This window comes from Nerophis ophidion, linkage group LG24 (assembly GCF_033978795.1).
Source record: "Nerophis ophidion isolate RoL-2023_Sa linkage group LG24, RoL_Noph_v1.0, whole genome shotgun sequence".
In the NCBI taxonomy this organism is placed as follows: domain Eukaryota; kingdom Metazoa; phylum Chordata; class Actinopteri; order Syngnathiformes; family Syngnathidae; genus Nerophis; species Nerophis ophidion.
Genome location: NC_084634.1, coordinates 32,607,617 through 32,627,346, shown reverse-complemented (window position 1 = coordinate 32,627,346; position 19,730 = coordinate 32,607,617). Strand labels below are relative to the sequence as shown.

The 19,730-nt window shown below is 39.2% G+C and overlaps 1 protein-coding gene across 2 annotated transcripts in view; it reads right to left on the bottom strand.

Moving 5' to 3' along the window:
• LOC133542404 (serine/threonine-protein phosphatase 4 regulatory subunit 3) overlaps positions 1-19,730 on the bottom strand; it is a 50,282-nt gene that overhangs the window by 28,128 nt on the left and 2,424 nt on the right. For both annotated transcript variants that reach the window (XM_061886487.1, XM_061886488.1), the window contains exons 3-4: positions 7,811-7,909; positions 342-959 (exon numbers count right to left, since the gene is read on the bottom strand). In XM_061886487.1, coding sequence (XP_061742471.1) covers positions 342-959; positions 7,811-7,909 — 717 coding nt within the window. The remainder of the gene's footprint in view (positions 1-341; positions 960-7,810; positions 7,910-19,730) is intronic.

Sequence of the window (19,730 nt, the reverse complement as noted above, 5' to 3'; positions counted from 1 at the left end):
TGGTTCACAAAAAACGGCGCATTCTGAAGAGAAAGTCAGAAATTGACTTGAAGATGGTCTGTAAAACAAGATTTATGCAAAGTTTTGCCCAAAGCACCACCATTCATGTTATGTTAACCACAAGGAAGTGTTTTAATGTGGATTAAAAAAAATAAGACCCATTAAAAAAGGTTAATAAACTGACGGTCCGCATTAGATTAGGACTAGTAATATTCAGTATGTTTTACATGTTTCTTTGTTTTGTTTTTTTAATGCCACCTTTTCAGTATGCTTTGCTTAAAACAAAAACCCACACAAACCTTTCAGGGGAAGAATTGATTGAATATGTCATCCAACCTCACCTGAAGCATGCCCACAATCTCCACCTTGTTGAAGAAGATGAAGGAGTGCAGAGTGGACAGCATGTTCTCCTCAAAAACAGAGGGAGTCGGCAGAACCATGTCCTGAATGTACTGCACCCTATAGGTCTGGTGTATTTTCAGACGCAGTTCAGGGTCCGAGATGGGAATCACCTCCTTAAAGCGGGCCGTTTTCGTGAGAAACTCCCGGTGCCGCCGCGGTTGCGGGAGCGCTGGGTCAAACTCCAAACAACCGATGACGTCCATGATGCACTCGTCTGAGAACATGACCTCGAAGAGGGCGGTGCGATTGAGTAGAAAAATTCCTTTGATGATTTCATACAGATGGTGCAGTCCTTCCTGGTTCTCCAAGTCCTCACACAAGCGGAAAAGCTCAAGGAGCTTGCGGATGTAGCCCTCGTTTTCCACGGCCAGCGCCAGTTTCTCTCGCCGCAATTGCGACGGGAGCGAGGAGGCAACCAGCTCCGCCAAGTCCTCTAGCCGGCTCAGTTCACATGGAGGCAGCTCTAGACCAGGCGAAGCCATGTCATCGAAGCGCTCCTCTTCTAACTCGTCCACTACATCTTGAGTGATGTCCACTGATGGGTCCTTTCCTTGCACCTTGACAATAAAGCAAAATCATTGGTGAATGTCTGATTACCTGGAAAAGCTCTATATACAGTATATGTGACAACTACTGTATTATCTTATTTTTGGGATTATAAGGCGCACTAAAAATTATTTCATTTTCTCAAAACTCGAAGGTGCGCCTTATAACCTAATGTCTGTAATACTTTTGGTTGTACTTACCGACCTCAAATCTATTTTATTTGGTACATGGTGAAATGATAAATGTGACTGCACAAGGCAGTCACACTTAAGAGATGCGTGTAGACTGCAATATGACTCAAGTAAACAACACAAAAATTTGATATGTTCCATTGAAAATATAGAACATTCCACACGGTGCTCAAAAATCTATCAAAATGTTTTAGTACAACTTTAGTAAGCTATGAAGCCACACCGCTTGATGGATTGTACTGTGCTTCAACATACGAGTATTATTATTACAGGGCTGGAGTGGCGAGGTTGGGATAGTGGCCGTGCCAGCAACCTGGGGGTTCCTGGTTTGATCCTCAGCTTCTACCAACCTCGTCAAGTTCGTTGTGCCCTTGAGCAAGACACTTCACCCTTGCTCCTGATGGGTCATGGTTAGCGCCTTGCATGGCAACTCCCGCCATTAGTGTGTGAACATGTGTGCATGGGCGAATGTGGAAATAATGTCAAAGCACTTTTAGTACCTTGAAAGTAGAAAAGTGCTATACAAGTATAACCCATGGTGTGTATAAGGGAAGACATTATCTGGCGTTTTGTTTCGCGATATTATGCAAAAGCAACGTTCTTACCTTCTGATACCTGCTGATCTGTATTTGGGATCTATATAGGACCTGAAAATTTAAGCGGGTCCGCCTTTGTAGTCTGTGCTGAAACCGTAGTCAATAAGATTCTCTTTGTACTCTATATCTTCTTGTTATGGGACATTCATCCTCTGCTGTTGCCATTACTAATATAAAGTAGTGTAAAGTTCTTATATCTAGATAGATTAGATTAGATAGTACTTTATTTATTCCGTCAGGAGAGTTCCTTCAGGAAAATTAAAATTATCTGTCAGTTAACTCGCCATGGAAGCACTTAAACATACTTGTGTAATGAGTTTACATTATTCACCCAAAGAACTTTAGTTATTAGAGAGTTCCGGTCGGACGTTTTTTCATGGGACACATTTCCTGCGTTGTTGCACTAGTGAGCCAAGGATGAGAAGATGTTGCTCTGTTATTGATTGAAGTTAGGACTGGGTGATATGGCCTTTTATTAATATCTTCATATTTTTAGGCCATGTCACCATACACGATATACAGTATATCCTGATATTTTGCCTTAGCCTTGAATGAACACTTGATGCATATAATCACAGCAGTATGATGATTCTATGTGTCTACATTAAAACATTCTTGTTCATACTGCATTAATATATGTTCATTTTAAACTTTCATGCAGAGAGGGAAATTAGAACTAAGTCAATTTACTAAGGGTATTTATTAAACAGTTATTAAACAGTGGCACAAACATTCATGTAATTTCCAAAACCGATAGTACAAGATTGTCAGAGACATTTTAAAACAAGCTATAAGTGCACTTTAGTGAATGATGTCACCGAGATGACATATCAAAACAACACTAAATTAAAGTGTACTTTTTTACAGAATGCCACTACAATAGTTAAAAACAAATACAGTGCACTTTTGTGCATGATGTCACACAAGATATTTCAATAACTGTCAAATAAAAATGAACTGCATAATAGGTTTCCAATGACGTAATCTCCTCTAGTTGTTGAATTTTTTTTTCCATACAGTGTTGATGTGGAAATGGTTGCTTCGGCATTTTGTTGGTGTGGCACCGGCCGGAGATGTTGATGCAGAGTTTCAAGCAATCTTTATTCTTTAGCGGGTGACTTTTCAAATGATGCAACATATTAGCTTTTGTCGCATAAATGTTGAACATATTCCCGCTTGAAGCCAAACCACCGCCGGACGATGGATCCCGTGCTGTTTTTCTTGGTAATTAATTCTTCCTCCATTTGTTAACAGATTCGCACCTTCTTTCTCTTGTATTACCACCCGCACCTCACAGTTAACATCACAGCTAAGTTGAGCTAACGCTACCATGTCGCTACATCTCTGCTCCACGGGAGCGTGTGACGTTGCACACGTGATAGTATGTGACGTTTGTAAGAAGGTGCCCTTGGTTTAAGTCAATGTCAGAAGGAGAAACAAGAAAGAGTGGGAAACGCATGCAGTGTAATGCCCGCAGCTACAAGCAACTGTGTGAGAATGTATACTCGAATATCACGATAGTCATTTTCTATATTGCACAGAGACAAACCCGCGATATATCCAGTATATCGCCCAGCCTTAATTGAAGTAAAGTCTGAAAGTCATTAAAACAGTTCGCTCCCTTCCTTCCACGCTACACCGCTACAACAAAGATGACAGAGAAAAGCATCCTGGAGCGACTGTCAGAAAGCGGCTTGAAGATGATCTGTAAAACCTAATCCATGCAACATTTTGAACAAAGAACCACCATTACATGTTATGTAGACCACAAGAAAGTGTTTGATATTTACAATTTTTTTTTTAAATATATGACCCCTTTAATGCGCCTTAATGCACCTTTTGTATGAAAATAGACCTGACTAGACCCTCTCATCGGCAGTGAGCCTTATAAACCGGTGTGCCCTATGATCTGTAAAATACGGCAAAATTTCTAGCGTTGGGGATATACACTATTATGGATGGTGGCAATTATCGATATCATTCATTATCTTTCTCAAGATAGTAATAGTACACTAAAATCAGCAATCAATGCAATGGCTACTTGGTATCCCAATTCTGTAAACAACCAATGACAATATATTAGACTATGTTGTTTTCTTTGTTTTGGTGAAGAATCACAATATTGTCAAAAAAATGGAGACAACCGTCACTAATTTGCAAAGAAATTGTTCAAATACCATCAACTTTGGAAAATGACTCCAAAGTACAAAGCAGATGATTATCAAGAACTACGCAGGGTGAAATTAAGAGGATGAATGTGCCGATAAACTATAAAATAAAGCTAACTTAAATGTGCAGGATAAAGACCATTGTGAACATTTCCGGGAAAAGTAAAAAAATCAGTTTCGGATGTATGAAATTATGTAATTTCTTTGATTTTGTATGCTTAGCATGCAAAAACAATTCCTGCAAGTTTCCCCATCCTCATTTACATCAATATCACTTTTTAAAATTAACAATATTATCAAGAGTTCAGTGTTGTACGCTGTCACAAATTTACTCGCACATGCAAAAAAATAGACCTAAAAATCTAATAGGTCTAAAAATAGACCGTGCGACATGAATAAAACTGTCACACGTGCAAAAAGGGATTTCAACCCTTTATCACATTTTGGTCAAGGAAATAAATCAATCCAAAAATGTTCGCCAATTTTATAGCATTTAAAAAAAAATTAATTTCAACCATAACCAAATGATTGATCACTAGCGCTAAGAGCTGTGTGTATTCCCCGAACCCACTCTACCCCCACATTGCACAGAGGGGAGTCATGCTGCTCCTTCTAGCTCATACAACACTGATTAAACTAGATCATAATTCAGGGGTGTCAAACTTGTTTTAATTGAGAGCCATATCACAGTTATGTTTGCCCTCAGAGGGCCACTTCTAACAGTGAATTATATTACTACACAATTGCATATGCATTTGATGATTAGTTTTTTTATGTACAACAATGTAAAAAAGGGGGTAGATTTTACAGTAAAAAAAAAAAAAAAAAAAAAAGACAGATCAGTTGCAAAAATGTTACCGTAAAAATGTACAGTGTTTTTTTCAGCATATTACAGTGTACTATTGTGACCAGCAAAACAGCACCACCGTTTTTTTACAGTAAAAAACTGGCAGCTTAGTTGCCAGCATTTTATGGTCCAAAACCAGTGGAACTGTTCTTTCATGTACAGTAAAATTCTGTAAAACCACAGTGAATTTCATTAAGTTGCTGTAAAATCTATTTATTAAATTGGACAATTTGATGAATAATTTGCTTTGAAATTATAAGTCAAGCAGATAAAAAGTTGAACAAAAACATTGTTTGAATATATGATCATATATTTGTTACAATATAATATTTATGTTTAAGAAAAATGTAACTGAATTGCGTACATGCATTTTTTTTAATGGAAAAAACATACATTTAGTAAGAAAATATAAAGTACTTTAATGACGCATATTATTTACAGGCTTTTGAGGGCCAAATACAATAATGCCTTGAATTTGACACCTGTCTTAATTGAAGGAACTGGCCAGGAAAAGACAACATTTTTTTTAGCCACCATTTGACACAAACTGCACTACCCAGTAGTAACTTTAAGGATCGCAGGGAATATTAAACAACAAATCAGTGATTGAAGTGACAAACTGGCCATCCTAACAATACCCAGTGTGTTGACAAGAGCATACAGTCATGGAAGTACATTCAATCTATTTATCAAGCAGAGGCAACACAAACCAGTGAAAGATTCAAAAGAGCTGCCCAAGAGCCGACAAACTGCCGCTGCTAGCCTGCTAAGCTAACAAAAACAGCTTAAACTAGACTACAGAGTTTACTGCCTGACATCAAATGTCATGCACGCACACAAAAACTTACCTAACTGCATTATACCAGATATTTGAAGTTTATTTTTTAAGTAGAACATTAATCAATTTCCCTAGTTATTAATTACATGTACTAAAGAGTAAATGTGTTAGTAATTTAATAAAAAATGTAGTAAACTACCGAGTAACTACAATTTACTTTTTTTAATTTTTTTAAGTAACTTTCAGAAAACACCTTTTCACACAGATGCATGAAGCAGTTGGCAGGTAGGTGTTCCTGGCTAAAATCTGTGTGTATGTCCTATAATATTGTTTACCTATAAAAAACACTATTGTTAAAGGTCAATTATTTTCATACTGCTGCTGAGATTTAAACATGACCTCTGAAAGTGCCAGTAGAGTAGAGTGGAAAAAACAAGTTGCCTCTATATTATCATATATATCTGATGTATAACACCTTAAGACTTCCAAAGTTTGCAAACAAACAGATATGACCAAAATAGTATCATGAAGATTCCCAAGCTATTTTGGAAGCTAGAGGAAGCCAGAAACGTCATCGTGTGATGTGCGACCGCAGATCCCTTCCCTCACCAAAAAAATGCAAATTGTGCAGACTTTGTGAGAGCCAACGATTACTTTAAGCAAAATTATGATCCAGAACCTTATATTGTTGATCGTGAATATAAGGCGGATGAGCGACAAGTTTTAGAAGATCTGCTAAACAAATCCAGTTTTAGTGAAAAACTATAGCATCATGTAGCAGTATTGCCAAGTGCTAAACAAGAAGTACAAACTACGGACATAATAAAATGATAGCTTACAGCATGGGCGTCAAACTCTGGCCAGCGGGCAAAATTTGGCCCACCGTGTAATTTAATTTGGCCCTTGAGGCAACATCAAATTAACATTAGAGCTGGCCCGCCGGTATTATAACACCGCATATACTCGTACTTACCAACCCTCCCGATTTTCCCAGGAGACTCACGAATTTCAGTGACCTTGCCGAAAATCACCCGGGGCAACCATTCTCCCGAATTTGTCTCGATTTCCACCCAAACAACATCATTGGGGACGTGCCTTAAAGGCACTGCATTCAACGTCCTCTACAACCTGTCATCCCGTCCACTTTTTCTCCATACAAACATTGTGTCGGCCCAGTCACATACTATATGCGGACTTTACACACAAACAAGTGAATGCAACGCATACTTGGTCAACTGCCATACAGGTCACACTGAGGGTGGCCGTATAAACAACTTTAACACTGTTAGAAATATGCGCCACACTGTGAACCCACACCAAACAAGAATGACAACCACATTTAGGGAGAACATCAGCACCGTAACACAACATAAACACAACAGAACAAATACCCAGAAGCCCTTGCAGCACTAACTCTTTCGGGATGCTACAATATTTGAAAATCGATTTTGCATGTCACTATAAAGTTATACAAGCCTTGCTCGTTCAATATTCAATGGAAAACTTCTTTGGGTCCCTATTAAAAGGTAAATTTGTTCAACCTTGGCCCGAGGCTTTGTTCAGTTTAAAATTTTGGCCCAATTTGTATTTGAGTTTGACACCCCTGGCTTACAAGAAAATAATTAACAAGCATGCTACACACACACACACACACACACACACACACACACACACACACACACACACACACACACACCCAATGGAAGCCAATAGTAGTTGTTGCTTATATTAAGTGATTGTGCATTAGCCACTTTATTTTAGGATAGCATAGAATTTTTTTTATCCCCCAATGAGTAAATTAGGTATGTTATTTATAAAACATTAAATACCACAAATGTAATACATAGCGTGATTGTCAACAATGCTATCAAAAATCTAATTTGGTAAAATAAGAGTCATAAAAATGTGTTAATGTGTATACTTTAGCTATTTTCTATAAAACAATTTTACTTCTATTATCTTTTGCCAAACTATCGGATCGGAACTCGAAATCTGAAGCCAAAAAAATCATATCAGAGGCCCAAATATATTGATTTGGACATCCCTATATAGTTATTTTGGGCGTTACAGGAAGTACAGGAAGGTACCACTGCACTTTCCTGGTGAAACACAAAGCAGGTATGTTAAACATAGCCTTACAGTCCAGTCCAGTGGGTACCACTGTTATTGTAACCACTGTACTGTTATTGTTGGATATATATTGTGTTAGCCTGCCATTAATGCCCTACACACCACAGCACACAAGGGTGGAAAACAGCAAAAAAGCAAAGATGCACAGTCACCTGGCAAATTTTCTCCCAGATCTCATCGCAACCGGCTTTCTCCTGGAAACTGAGGGCCAAGTCATAGTTTTCGGCCTCTGACCACACGATGAGCGTATCCTGTGAAAGAACCAGCAAAAAATGCATCAATATAAAGTCCCCAGTATGCCCACTGCACTTGAGCAAGATAAAAAGCAGAGGTGTAACAATTAAGATATCGATTTATATTCCTTAAATTAGATGGCGACTTGTCCAGGGTGTACCCCGCCTTCCGCCCGATTGTAGCTGAGATAGGCGCCAGCGCCCCCCGCTTCCCCAAAAGGGAATAAGCGGTAGGAAATGGATGGATGGATGGATAGATTAGACCAGCGTTTTTCAACCACAGTGCTGCAGGTGTGTGCCGTGAGAAACAGTCTGGTGTGCCGTGGGAGATTATGTAATTTCATCTATTTGGGGTAAAAGTATTTTTTGCAAACAAGTAATTATAGTCTGCAAATAATGTGCCGTTGATGAGTGGCGGTACGGTCGAGTGCTCGGCACAGTAACCGTGTAATACAGACGACAGCAGCAGGCAGTATGCAGGTGAAAAGGTAAAACTAAACAAAAGGAAAGTGCCCCTAAGAAAAGGCATTGAATCTTAGGGAAGGCTCTGCAGACCGAAACTGAAACTGAACTGGCCACAGAGTAAACCAAAACAGAATGCGGGACGACAGCAAAGACTTACAGCGTGTGGAGCAGAGACGGCGTCCACAAAGTACATCCAAACATGACATGACGATCAACAATGTCCACACAAAGAAGGATGAAAACAACCGAAATTTTCTTGATTGCTAAAACAAAGCAGAAGCGGGGAATAGCGCTCAAAGGAAGACATGAAACTGCTACAGGAAAACACCAACAAAACAGGAAAAGCTACCAAACTAGGAGCGCAATACAAGAACTAACACACTACAGAGGAAAACAGCAAAAAAATTTAAAATAAGTCACGGAGTGAGGGGAGAAGTCGTGACAGTAAACATACTTTGAGAAAAAAGCTGTAGTGATGCATGGATGGTTATTGTTTAAAGTCATATCCAACAATTGCGACAACGACTTTTTACTGCTGCTGAGTTTAATCTTTTTAATGACATCTGCTAGTGGTGTGCCTCCGGATTTTTTCAATAAAAAAATGTGCCTTGGCTGAAAAAATGAGTGATTTTTCCAGATTCTCTGAACCTTTTGATGATATTATGAACCATAAATGTTGAAACCCCCAAATTGTTGTTGTTCTTAAACTGTTTGACTATTTGCTCACGCAGTTGTGGACAAAGGGGTGTACCTCGCCCCATCCTTTCTTGCGAAAGAATGAGCCACCTGTGGGATGTTCCAATTAAAGTGTTTGATGAGCATTCCTCATCTTCGTCAGTATTTATTTATTCCCAACTTCTTTGTCACAGGTTGCTAAAGTTAATGATTATTTAGAAAAAAAAAATGTTTATCAGTTTGAACATCAAATAAGTTGTCTTTGTAGCATATTCAATTGAATATGGGTTGAAAAGGATTTGCAAATCATTGTATTCCGTTTATATTTACATCTAACACAATTTCCCAACTCATATGGAAACGGGGTTTGTACATTGATCTGTGTTTGGCAAGTTGGCCTTCCGGAGGAGAGGTATCGATTCAAGACCGTTTTATCGATACAAGAAAATGGAAAACATTCGACTTAAGAACAGCATACATTATATGACATTTAGCACTTTTAATAATAAGGACAGCAAACGTTAAGTCTGTCTGCCCGTCTCTGGCGTCATCAAAGAAAGAATGGCAGCTAGCTACGGTGATAGAGAAAGGTCCTAACAAATGCCAAAAAATAATATAAATTGCAACACGTAAACTGTCAGCTACAGCACAATTGCAAAAACCACAACAGACAGACGGCACAAGACAATGACAAAGCCATAACTCAACCACAAAAGAGGCAACCGACAACGGAAGTGACAGCGGAGCTAATTACGGTGACGCACCGACCTACGGAAACACAAGTTGCAGCCTAAGAAAAGTAATTTCCTCACAAACAAATACAAGAGATGGATGAAGGAGGCTATGGAATTTAGGAAGCGAGAGGCCAACACCATTGAGGGTCGAGGTGGGAATTAGATTACGACTACTTTTCGGAAGCTAAAAATTGATTTAGGATGCATCTATAATTTATATGTATTGAAGCTGTTTTACATTTCTTTTTCTTTTACTAAATAAGTGTTTATCACTTGCAACTTAAAAAAAAAACCTGCACATTTGTAAAAAGAAACGGTTAAATTGATTCTCATATTCACTTAATGAAAATGTGTGCAAAACTGGAACATAAGTTAACTAAACTAAAAGGAGCTGGTCGGATCTCTCGGTGATGTGGCTTGCAGCAGTCAGACAAATTTTAGAACTGTCTGCATTAATTTATTCAAAATAACTAAATCGATTTTCAATTATTGACATTTCCTAATGGATTTTATAATCCTCCATGTCCGTATTGCGAATCCAAATCATTTCCCCCACCTCTAATTGAGAGGCCATACATGCTCCAGCAAACCTGGGATGCTGTCAGTCATCGGCAATGCCGGAGCAGAAAAAACATACGGTATTGCCAGGTAACTTTATCTAGCAGGTAATCTAGGGGCCAGCAAGAGTCTGTGGTCGTAGGGTTCTGGGCGGAATTTTGCGTTTCTTGAATAAAAATTTCCCATGCTTCCAAAGTATTAGTGCAGGGATGTCAAACTAGTTTTCATACCACATGGCAGTTATGGCTGCCATCAGAGGGCCGCTTGAAACAGAGAACAATGTATGAATTTGCCTCTGGATTTCATTATTAATTATATAAGTTGTTTTAAGTAGACTGTAAATTTTGCATGAAAAACATTTACGTTTACAAAATGTTATTGTAAAATAGTGTTTTTTTTATTTGTCACATTTTACGGTAAATGTAAAAACAGTAACACTGTTTTTTTTTGGGGGGGGGGGTTACGGGAAAAGCTGGCAGCTTAATTGCTAGAATTTTACTACTAAATTGGTTTTTACAACATTCTATTTTTAATGGAAAAACAGTACAAGATATTTTTTTAGTGCGACAACTTAGCTGCCAGTTTTTCTGCCATAAAAACAAATGTACAGTCTTTCCATTTACAGTAATACACAGCTAAAAACAACAACCGCTGATTTTACAGTCAAAATCTTGCAGCTCAGTCAACAGAATTTTAACGCAAAAAACAGTAGTCGTTTTTTTCAATTTACAGTAACATGCTGTAAAGAACAACGTAAAATTTAATGTCATTTTTATCCATTTGATGGGAAATTTGCTGTAAAATTAAGTATTTTTATTTAGACAAAACATGTTTGAAAGGTATGATAATATACTAATATGTGTAGCAATAATGGATACCAATAAAGTTTAAAAGGATTGCAATTTCAAGCAGTACATATATTTTTTCTGTCAAAATGAAAAAAAAAAAAAATTACAATTAGTGAGAAAACATTAAGTACTTTATTGACACATATCATTTGCAGGTCTTTGCAGGTTATATTAAATGATGTTGCTTACCCGAGCATTAACTATGCGTGATTTATCCGGGAGAGTCTTGACACCAAATTCCTTGACCTAGTCACACACAAAGAAGTTGTAGGTCTCCATGCTTTTCCAAGCTTTCCTCTGTTTTGCCGTGTAGACTGATGTATGGAGCACCAGATAGTTCAACATATCTGAGAATGCGACCGACGGATAATCCTATTGCATACTGTAGGTAGATTTTTTCAGCTCGTATCTGAGTTGAATGGTAAGGTCTAAAACCCAAGCTACTGAGATAGTTTGTACGCTGCTGCTGCACAATCACCATGATGGTTTGGCGGTCCGTCCCACTTCCCCCACTTTCTGTAAAGTTAAGTTCAAAAGTCACGAGACTGAACACAACCAATTGCTCGTACTTTGTGACGTGACTTCTTCCCCGGAGTGAAAAACCGTGGTGGTCAACCAAGCCAAGTTGGCTGTTGCGCTGCAAGCAGCGCGCGAACTATCGGAGTACACAAGAGGCCTAGATCCTCCTGCAAAAAGCAGATACGAGCAAAACATCAAACTATGCAATGCAATACATCCCTATACATTATCAAAACAAGATTTGTTGAGTGATATTAAGGATTATCCGTTGGTCGTGTTCCCAGACATGTCAAACTATCTTGTGACGACACAACAAAACAGATGAAAACTTGGAAAACATAAAGGTCCACAACATATGTGTGGCTGGGTCATTGGTATCAAGACACTCCCGGATAAACATGCATCATTTTTGCTCAGGTCAGGTTGCATTTCATGATTTAACTTTGCTTCTACCGCCATGTTTTTTTTGTTGCTGTTGCACGCGCCGTTTACAAGTATGCATGTTTTTCCCCGTCTTTGTCAAAATATAACTGTAGATTTCAAAGAAACATTTTTTAAAGTAGTAACTTTTTCAGGAACTTCCCCACTTAACCAGGTAAAAAAAAATTCCCCTGCGTTTCCACCAAAAACCAACCCGCTGGATGTAGTTATTTCGGAACCTTTCAGAGTTCCTACTAGCAAGGTGGGAAAACCAGGAATATTTTCGGGGGCGGGTTGTGCTGTCGAACGCTGATTGGTTGAACACAGACGGGGGTGTTCCTACAACTTGTCTTTCAAGCAAACGACCGCCAATGGAATATACACCGTGACTTGTATTTATCTTGTGCATTTCTATTACAACAAACTTGACAACGGAGAGAAAGAAGATTGAAAGTAGCTTTTGGAATGCAGGAAATTTTGTGGGGCATCTTTGTGCTGAAGAACACTGATCAGTGGAACTATCTTGCAGTCCCATAGTCATTAAATTATATACAAGTTTATTGCTGCTGCTTATTATTTTTACAAACTTCATTTCGATACACGAAGCTACGAGATGTGGACGGACTCAAAGCAGGGAGCTAGGCTGCTAACTACTCTGACTTCATTCGATAAATATGGGAAAAAAGGAGCAGTACACGAGGGGAACGAAGATAAATGACAAAATATTAATTATTTACTTTATTACATGTTGTAAAAGTAGTCAGTGACATTCCATTTGTGTAGTTCTTAGCCTCAACCTGAGGGAACAGAATGCTAACGCTAACACTAAAGCAGATATATGCTGTGTTGTTGGCGTGAGATAAACACTGACATGTATTCTTTACACAAACCCCGTTTCCATATGAGTTGGGAAATTGTGTTACATGTAAATATAAACGGAATACAATGATTTGCAAATCCTTTTCAACCCATATTCTATTGAATGCACTACAAAAACAAGATATTTGCGGTTCAAACTCAAACTTTATTTTTTTTTGTAAATAATTAATTTACAATTTAATGGCTGCAACACGTGCCAAAGTAGTTGGGAAAGGGCATGTTCACCACTGTGTTACATCATCTTTTCTTTTAACTACACTCAATAAATGTTTAGGAACTGAGGAAACTAATTGTTGAAGCTTTGAACGTGGAATTCTTTCCCATTCTTGATTTATGTAGAGCTTCTGTCGTTCAACAGTCCGAGGTCTCTGCTGTCGTATTTTACGCTTCATAATGCACCACAAATTTTCGATGGGAGACAGGTCTGGACTGCAGGCAGGCCAGGAAAGTACCAGCACTCTTTTTTTACGAAGCCACGCTGTTGTAACACGTGCTGAATGTGGCTTGGCATTCCATCCATCCATTTCCTACCGGTTATTCCCTTTTGAGGTCGCGGGTGGCCCTGGTGCCTATCTCAGCTACAATCGGGCGGAAGGCGAGGTACAACCTGGACAAGTCGCCCTATCATCGCAGGGCCTGGCTTGGCATTGTCTTGGTGAAACAAGCAGGGGCATCCATGAAAAAGACAGGGCTTAGATGGCAGCATATTTTGTTCCAAAACCTGTGTGTACCTTTCAGCATTAATGGGGCCTTCACAGATGTTTAAGTTACCCATGCCTCGGCCACTAATACACCCCCATACCATGACAGATTCTGGCTTTTGAACTTTGCATCGATAACAGTCTGGATGGTTCGCTTCCCCTTTGGTCCGGATGACACAATGTCGAATATTTCCAAAAAGAATTAAAAATGTGGACTCGTCAGACCACAGAACACTTTTCCACTTTGCATCAGTCCATCTTAGATGATCTCGGGTACGGAGAAGCCGGCAGCGTTTCTGGAGGTTGTTGATAAATGGCTTTCGCTTTGCATAATAGAGCTTTAACTTGCACTTTCAGATGTAGGGACTAACTGTATTTAATGACAGTGGTTTTCTGAAGTTTTACTGAGCCCATGTGGTGATATCCTTTAGAAATTGATATCAGTTTTTGATACAGCGCCGTCTGAGGGATCGAAGGTCACGGTCATTCAATGTTGGTTTCCGGCCATGCCATTTACGTGGAGTGATTTCTCCAGATTCCCTGAACCTTTTGATGATATTATGGACCGTAGATGTTGAAATCCCTTCATTTCTAGCAGTAGCACTTTGAGAAACGTTGATCTTAAACTGTGTGACTATTTGCTCATGCAGTTGTGGACAAAGGGGTGTACCTAACCCCGTTATGGGAAGCTGTTTTTATACCCTATCATGGCACCCATCTGTTCCCAATTAGCCTGCACACCTGTGGGATGTTCCATATAAGTGTTTGATGAGCATTCCTCAACTTTATCAGTATCTATTGACACATTTCCCAACTTCTTTTTCACGGGTTGCTGACATCAAATTCTAATGTTAATAATTATTTGCACACAAAAAAAAGTTTATAAGTTTAAACATCAAATATGTTGTCTTTGTAGCATATTCAATTGAATATGGGTTGAAAATGATTTGCAAATCATTGTATTTCCGTTTATATTTACATCTAACACATTTTCCCTAAACATATGAAAAGGGGTTTGAATATTATTTGCAGATGAAGTGCACCAAAAGGAATCACCTGAACCTCATGAATTCATCATTTACTGAGAGAACAACTTTCTGACTGTTGGACATTATAGGCAAAACCTGACTTTTTATAAACAATTTGGTAAATGTTATTATATAAATCATTTCCTTTTAATAATAATAATAATGGATTAGATTTATATCGCACTTTTCTATTAGATATTCAAAGCGCTCACAGAGAAGTGGGAACCCATCACTCATTCACACCTGGTGGTGGTAAGCAGGGATGGAATGAAGATTTACAAAATCATCTGAAAATGTTTTAATCCTAAAACACAGCTTTGAGGAAAGCCGCATAGCGGCCGCACCCAAGTGCACACGGTGCTAGGGGGTCTGGGGGCATTCCCCTCCAGAAAAATTTTGAAATCTATGTTAGCCACCATGTGGCTGAACATGTAATTCTATGAGTGTTGGGTTTCGGCAGCACAGGTGTACAATCGCTCTTTAATAATGTTCTCAGGGCTCTGTGTATATGCAGGCTGGTTTTTAGGGTAATGTACATGTCATTGTACGTCTAAAGTTGATCAAAATAAGCACAATAATGCCGCCAAGTCAGCTATTGCCACTTTTTTTCAGGCACTGCTGGATTTTAAAAAGATGTTCCGCAGCCACCGTAGCAGAACCTCCAGGTTCAGTAACAGCTTCTTCCCTCAGGCCGTAAGACTCTTGAACGCATTAAAATAATGCCCTCAATTCCCTCCAAAAATGGATTAACTCACTGGGATATAAAGACAATATAACATCCATCCATCCATCTTCTCCCGCATATCCGAGGTCGGGTCGCGGGGACAGCAGTCTAAGCAGGGAAGCCCAGACTTTCCTCCCCCCAGCCACTTCGCCCAGCTCTTCCCGGGGGATCCCGAGGCGTTCGCAGGCCAGCCGGGAGGCATAGTCTTCCCAACTTGTCCTGGGTCTTCCCCATGGCCTCCTACTGGTCAGACATGCCCTAAACACCTCCCTAGGGAGGCGTTCGGGTGGCATCTTGACCAGATGCCCGTACCACCTCATCTGGCTCCTCTCGCAGCGGCTTTACTTTGAGCTCCCCATGGATGGCACAGCATCTCACCCTATCTCTAAGGGAGAGCCCATATATATAGGGAGAGACAATATAACATACATCCATAAACGTGGATGTATATGAAAAAGTCCAATGGATTAGTAATCTATTTATTTATATATGTGCACCTTATTACTCTTTTATCCTGCACTACCATGAGCTAATGCAACAAAATGTTGTTCTTATCTGTACTGTAAAGTTCAAATTTGAATGACAATAAAAGGAATAGGTTGATTGGCAACACTAAATTGGCCCTAGTGTTTGAATGTGAGTGTGAATGTTGTCTGTCTATCTGTGTTGGCCCTGCGATAGGATAGCCGCCAGCGCCCCCGCCACCCCAAAAGGGAATAAGCGGCAGAAAATGGATGGATGGATGGATAAAATGATAAGTGTGTGTAGACCAGTGGGGGCCATTTGCGGCCCGCAGGTCATTTTTTAACGGCCCCACGGCACATTTTAAAAAGACAATGGAAAAAAATTAAAACATAAAAAGTGGTATAAAATAGCAAACAGGTGAAATGTAACAAGAAAATGTTGCAATGTTTACTCTAATAACACAAAGCTGCCATGCAGGCTGTTTCTTTAAAAAAAAAAAAAAAATAGTGAATCAAAATCAATTATGAATTATTGACCAATTCAAGGCTCCAATTTCGTCACATTAAATAAATGATAAATGGGTTGTACTTTTATAGCGCTTTTCTACCTTCAAGGTACTCAAAGCGCTTTGACACTACTTCCACATTTACCCATTCACACACACATTCACACACTGATGGAGGGAGCTGCCATGTAAGGCGCCAACCAGTACCCATCAGGAGCAAGGGTGAAGTGTCTTGCTCAGGACACAACGGACGTAACGAGGTTGGTACTAGGTGGGATTTGAACCAGGGACCCTCGGGTTGCGCACGGCCATTCTCCCACTGCGCCACGCCGTCCCCAATTTGTGCTTGCCATATAAAAAAACAAAGATGTTTTTTTAAAGAAGGGCCTTAAAACAAACAAAAAAAATAAACTACAAAAAAACTTATAATTGACGAATAGATCTGAAGTTGATCTCGAGACCATTGTGTTAAAAGTAAACAGTAAAAAAAAAAAATATTATTTATTTTTTAACACTTTAATGAGTAGGAGCCTTTTGGATCAGTGTGTTTTGTTTTTAAGTGTCATTGCACAAAAAATAACAGTGAATTAAAATCAATGTTGTTATGAGTTGTTGACCGTTTTACGGCTCCAATTATTATATAATCTCAAACATTTTCGTAAAAATTTAATTGGGTGAAAATATTGCATATTTTGTTTGTTTTTTCCACAAAAAACACATGGTTTTCTTTAACAAAAGGAGTATACAACTTAAATCTTTAAAAACATCATATTGACAGATTGACTTAATGTTGATCTAGAGATTTAAAGGCCAACTGAAACCCACTACTAACGACCACGCAGTCTGACCGGTTTAGTTTACTAAATTACAATTTGAAATTTCCCGCGGCGTTTCTTGTTGAAAACGTCGCGGAATGATGACGCGTGCGCGCGACATCCCGGTTTGCAGGGGAGATATTAGCACAGCACCATTTGCGGCTAAAAGTCGTCTCTTTTCATCGCGCAATTACACAGTATTCTGGACATCTTTGTTGCTGATTCTTTAGCAATTTGTTCAATTAATAATGGAGAAGTCAAAGTAGAAAGATGGAGGTGGGAAGCTTTAGCCTTTAGCCACACAAACACGGTGTTTCCTTGTGTAAAACTCCCGGAGGTGAAGCTTTGCTATGGATCAGAGCGGTCAAGCGAACATGGTTCCCGACCACTTGTCAACCGGCAGGTTTCGGTGAGAAAATTGTGGTAAAAAGTCGCCTCTTACCGGAGATCAGCTGAGCTTGCGCCGTCCATGCAGCTGCCGTCGACTTCCCTCAGAGACTGGCGTCAAGACACCCGTGGACACACCCTTTCGACTATCAGGTACGATTTAATCTCACTAAAACACTAGCAACACAATAGAAAGATAAGGAATTTCCCAGAATTATAAATAAATAATATTTGATATTTTACGGTAATGTGTTAATAATTTCACACATAACTCACTCCAGAGTATAAGTCGCACTCCCGGCCAAACTATGAACAAAACTACAACTTATAGTCAGAAAAATACGGTATTTAGAGCCCTAAAAGATCAATAATGCAGGACACCATTGATTTGAATTCTTTAATTTTTTTGAGTAATCACAGTGAAAAGATAATTAAAATACCACTAAATATATTTGGGATCCAAAAGGTGCCCCACTCATAAAGTGATACATTTTAGTTTTTTTTCTTTTTTAACTTTCAACACTTAAGTTACGAGATCAACTTTATATCAATTTTATGTTTAAACTATGATTGTTTGTTTTATGCTCTTCTGTCAAAGAAAACGTTTATGTTTTTACATGGCAACTACAAAATATATGCAATATTTACCACATAAAACATTTTAAAATGAAATATTTGAACTAATTGGAGCTTTGAAAATAATTCATTATAACATGGATTTTTTATGTCATAATTTTTTTTTTTTGAGCAATGGCAAAAAAATAAATCATAGACTGATTGAAACTTGTATTTAGTAGATTGCACAGAACAGTACATATTCCATACAATTGACCACTGAATGGTAATACCCAAATAAGTTTTACAACTTGTTTAAGTCGGGGTCCACGTTAAAGGCCTACTGAAACCCACTACTACCGACCACACAGTCTGATAGTTTATATATCAATGATGAAATATTAACATTGCAACACATGCCAATACGGCCGGTTTAGTTTACTAAATTGCAATTTTAAATTTCCAGCGGAGTTTCCTGTTGAAAACGTTGCGGAATGGTGACGCGTATGACGACGCGTTTGTGACGTTGGTTGGAGGGGACATAATAGCTCAGCATCACTTGCGGCTAAAAGTCGTCTCTTTTCATCGCGCAATTACAAAGTATTTTGGACATCTGTGTTGCTAAATCTTTTGAAACTAGTTCAATTAATAATGGAGAAGGCAAAGTAGAAAGATGGAGGTGGGAAGCTTTAGCCTTTAGCCACACAAACACAGTGTTTCCTTGTTTAAAATTCCCAGAGGTGAAGCTTTACTGTGGATCAGAGCGATCAAGCGAACATGGTTCCCGACCACTTGTCAACCGGCAGGTTTTGGTGAGAAAATTGTGGTAAAAAGTCGCCTCTCACCGAAGATCAGCGGAGCTTCTGTCCTGCTGCCATGACTTCCCTCAGAGACTGGCGTCAACACACCCGTCCGTGGACACACCCGTGCAACTATGAGGTACTATTTAACTCACTAAAACACTAGCAAAACAATACAACGATAAGGAATTTCCCAGAATTATCCTAGTAAATGTGTCCAAAAACATCTGAATCGCTCCCAATGCAATCGCCTTTGTTTTTTTAACTTTATCTTTTATTTATTTTTTCTAGTCCTTTACTTTACAGAGCAGGCTATACTTTCTCAGGAGGCTGCATTCCTTCAACATCTGCAAAAAAAACTATTGTGGATGTACTACCAGTCTGTGGTTGCCAGTGTTCTGTTCTACATGGTAGTGTGCTGGGGGGGCAGTACATCTAAGGAAGACAGCTCCAGACTTGAGAAACTGATCAGGCGGGCCGGTTCTACAATCGGAATGAAACTGGACTCATTGGTGACGGTAGCAGAGAAGAGGACTGTGGACAAACTAGTGAGCATCCTGGATGATGCCAGTCACCCTCTGCATAGCGTTATCAGTAGCCAGAGGAGCCTGTTCAGTGCTAGACTGCTTCATCCCAAGTGCAGGACTAATAGACTCAAAAAACTCCTTTGTCCCACACGCCATTAGACTGTACAACTCCTCTCTGGGGCGGAGGGTACAAGGAAGACAGGGGATGCAAAACAATAACAGTGCAATACGTTT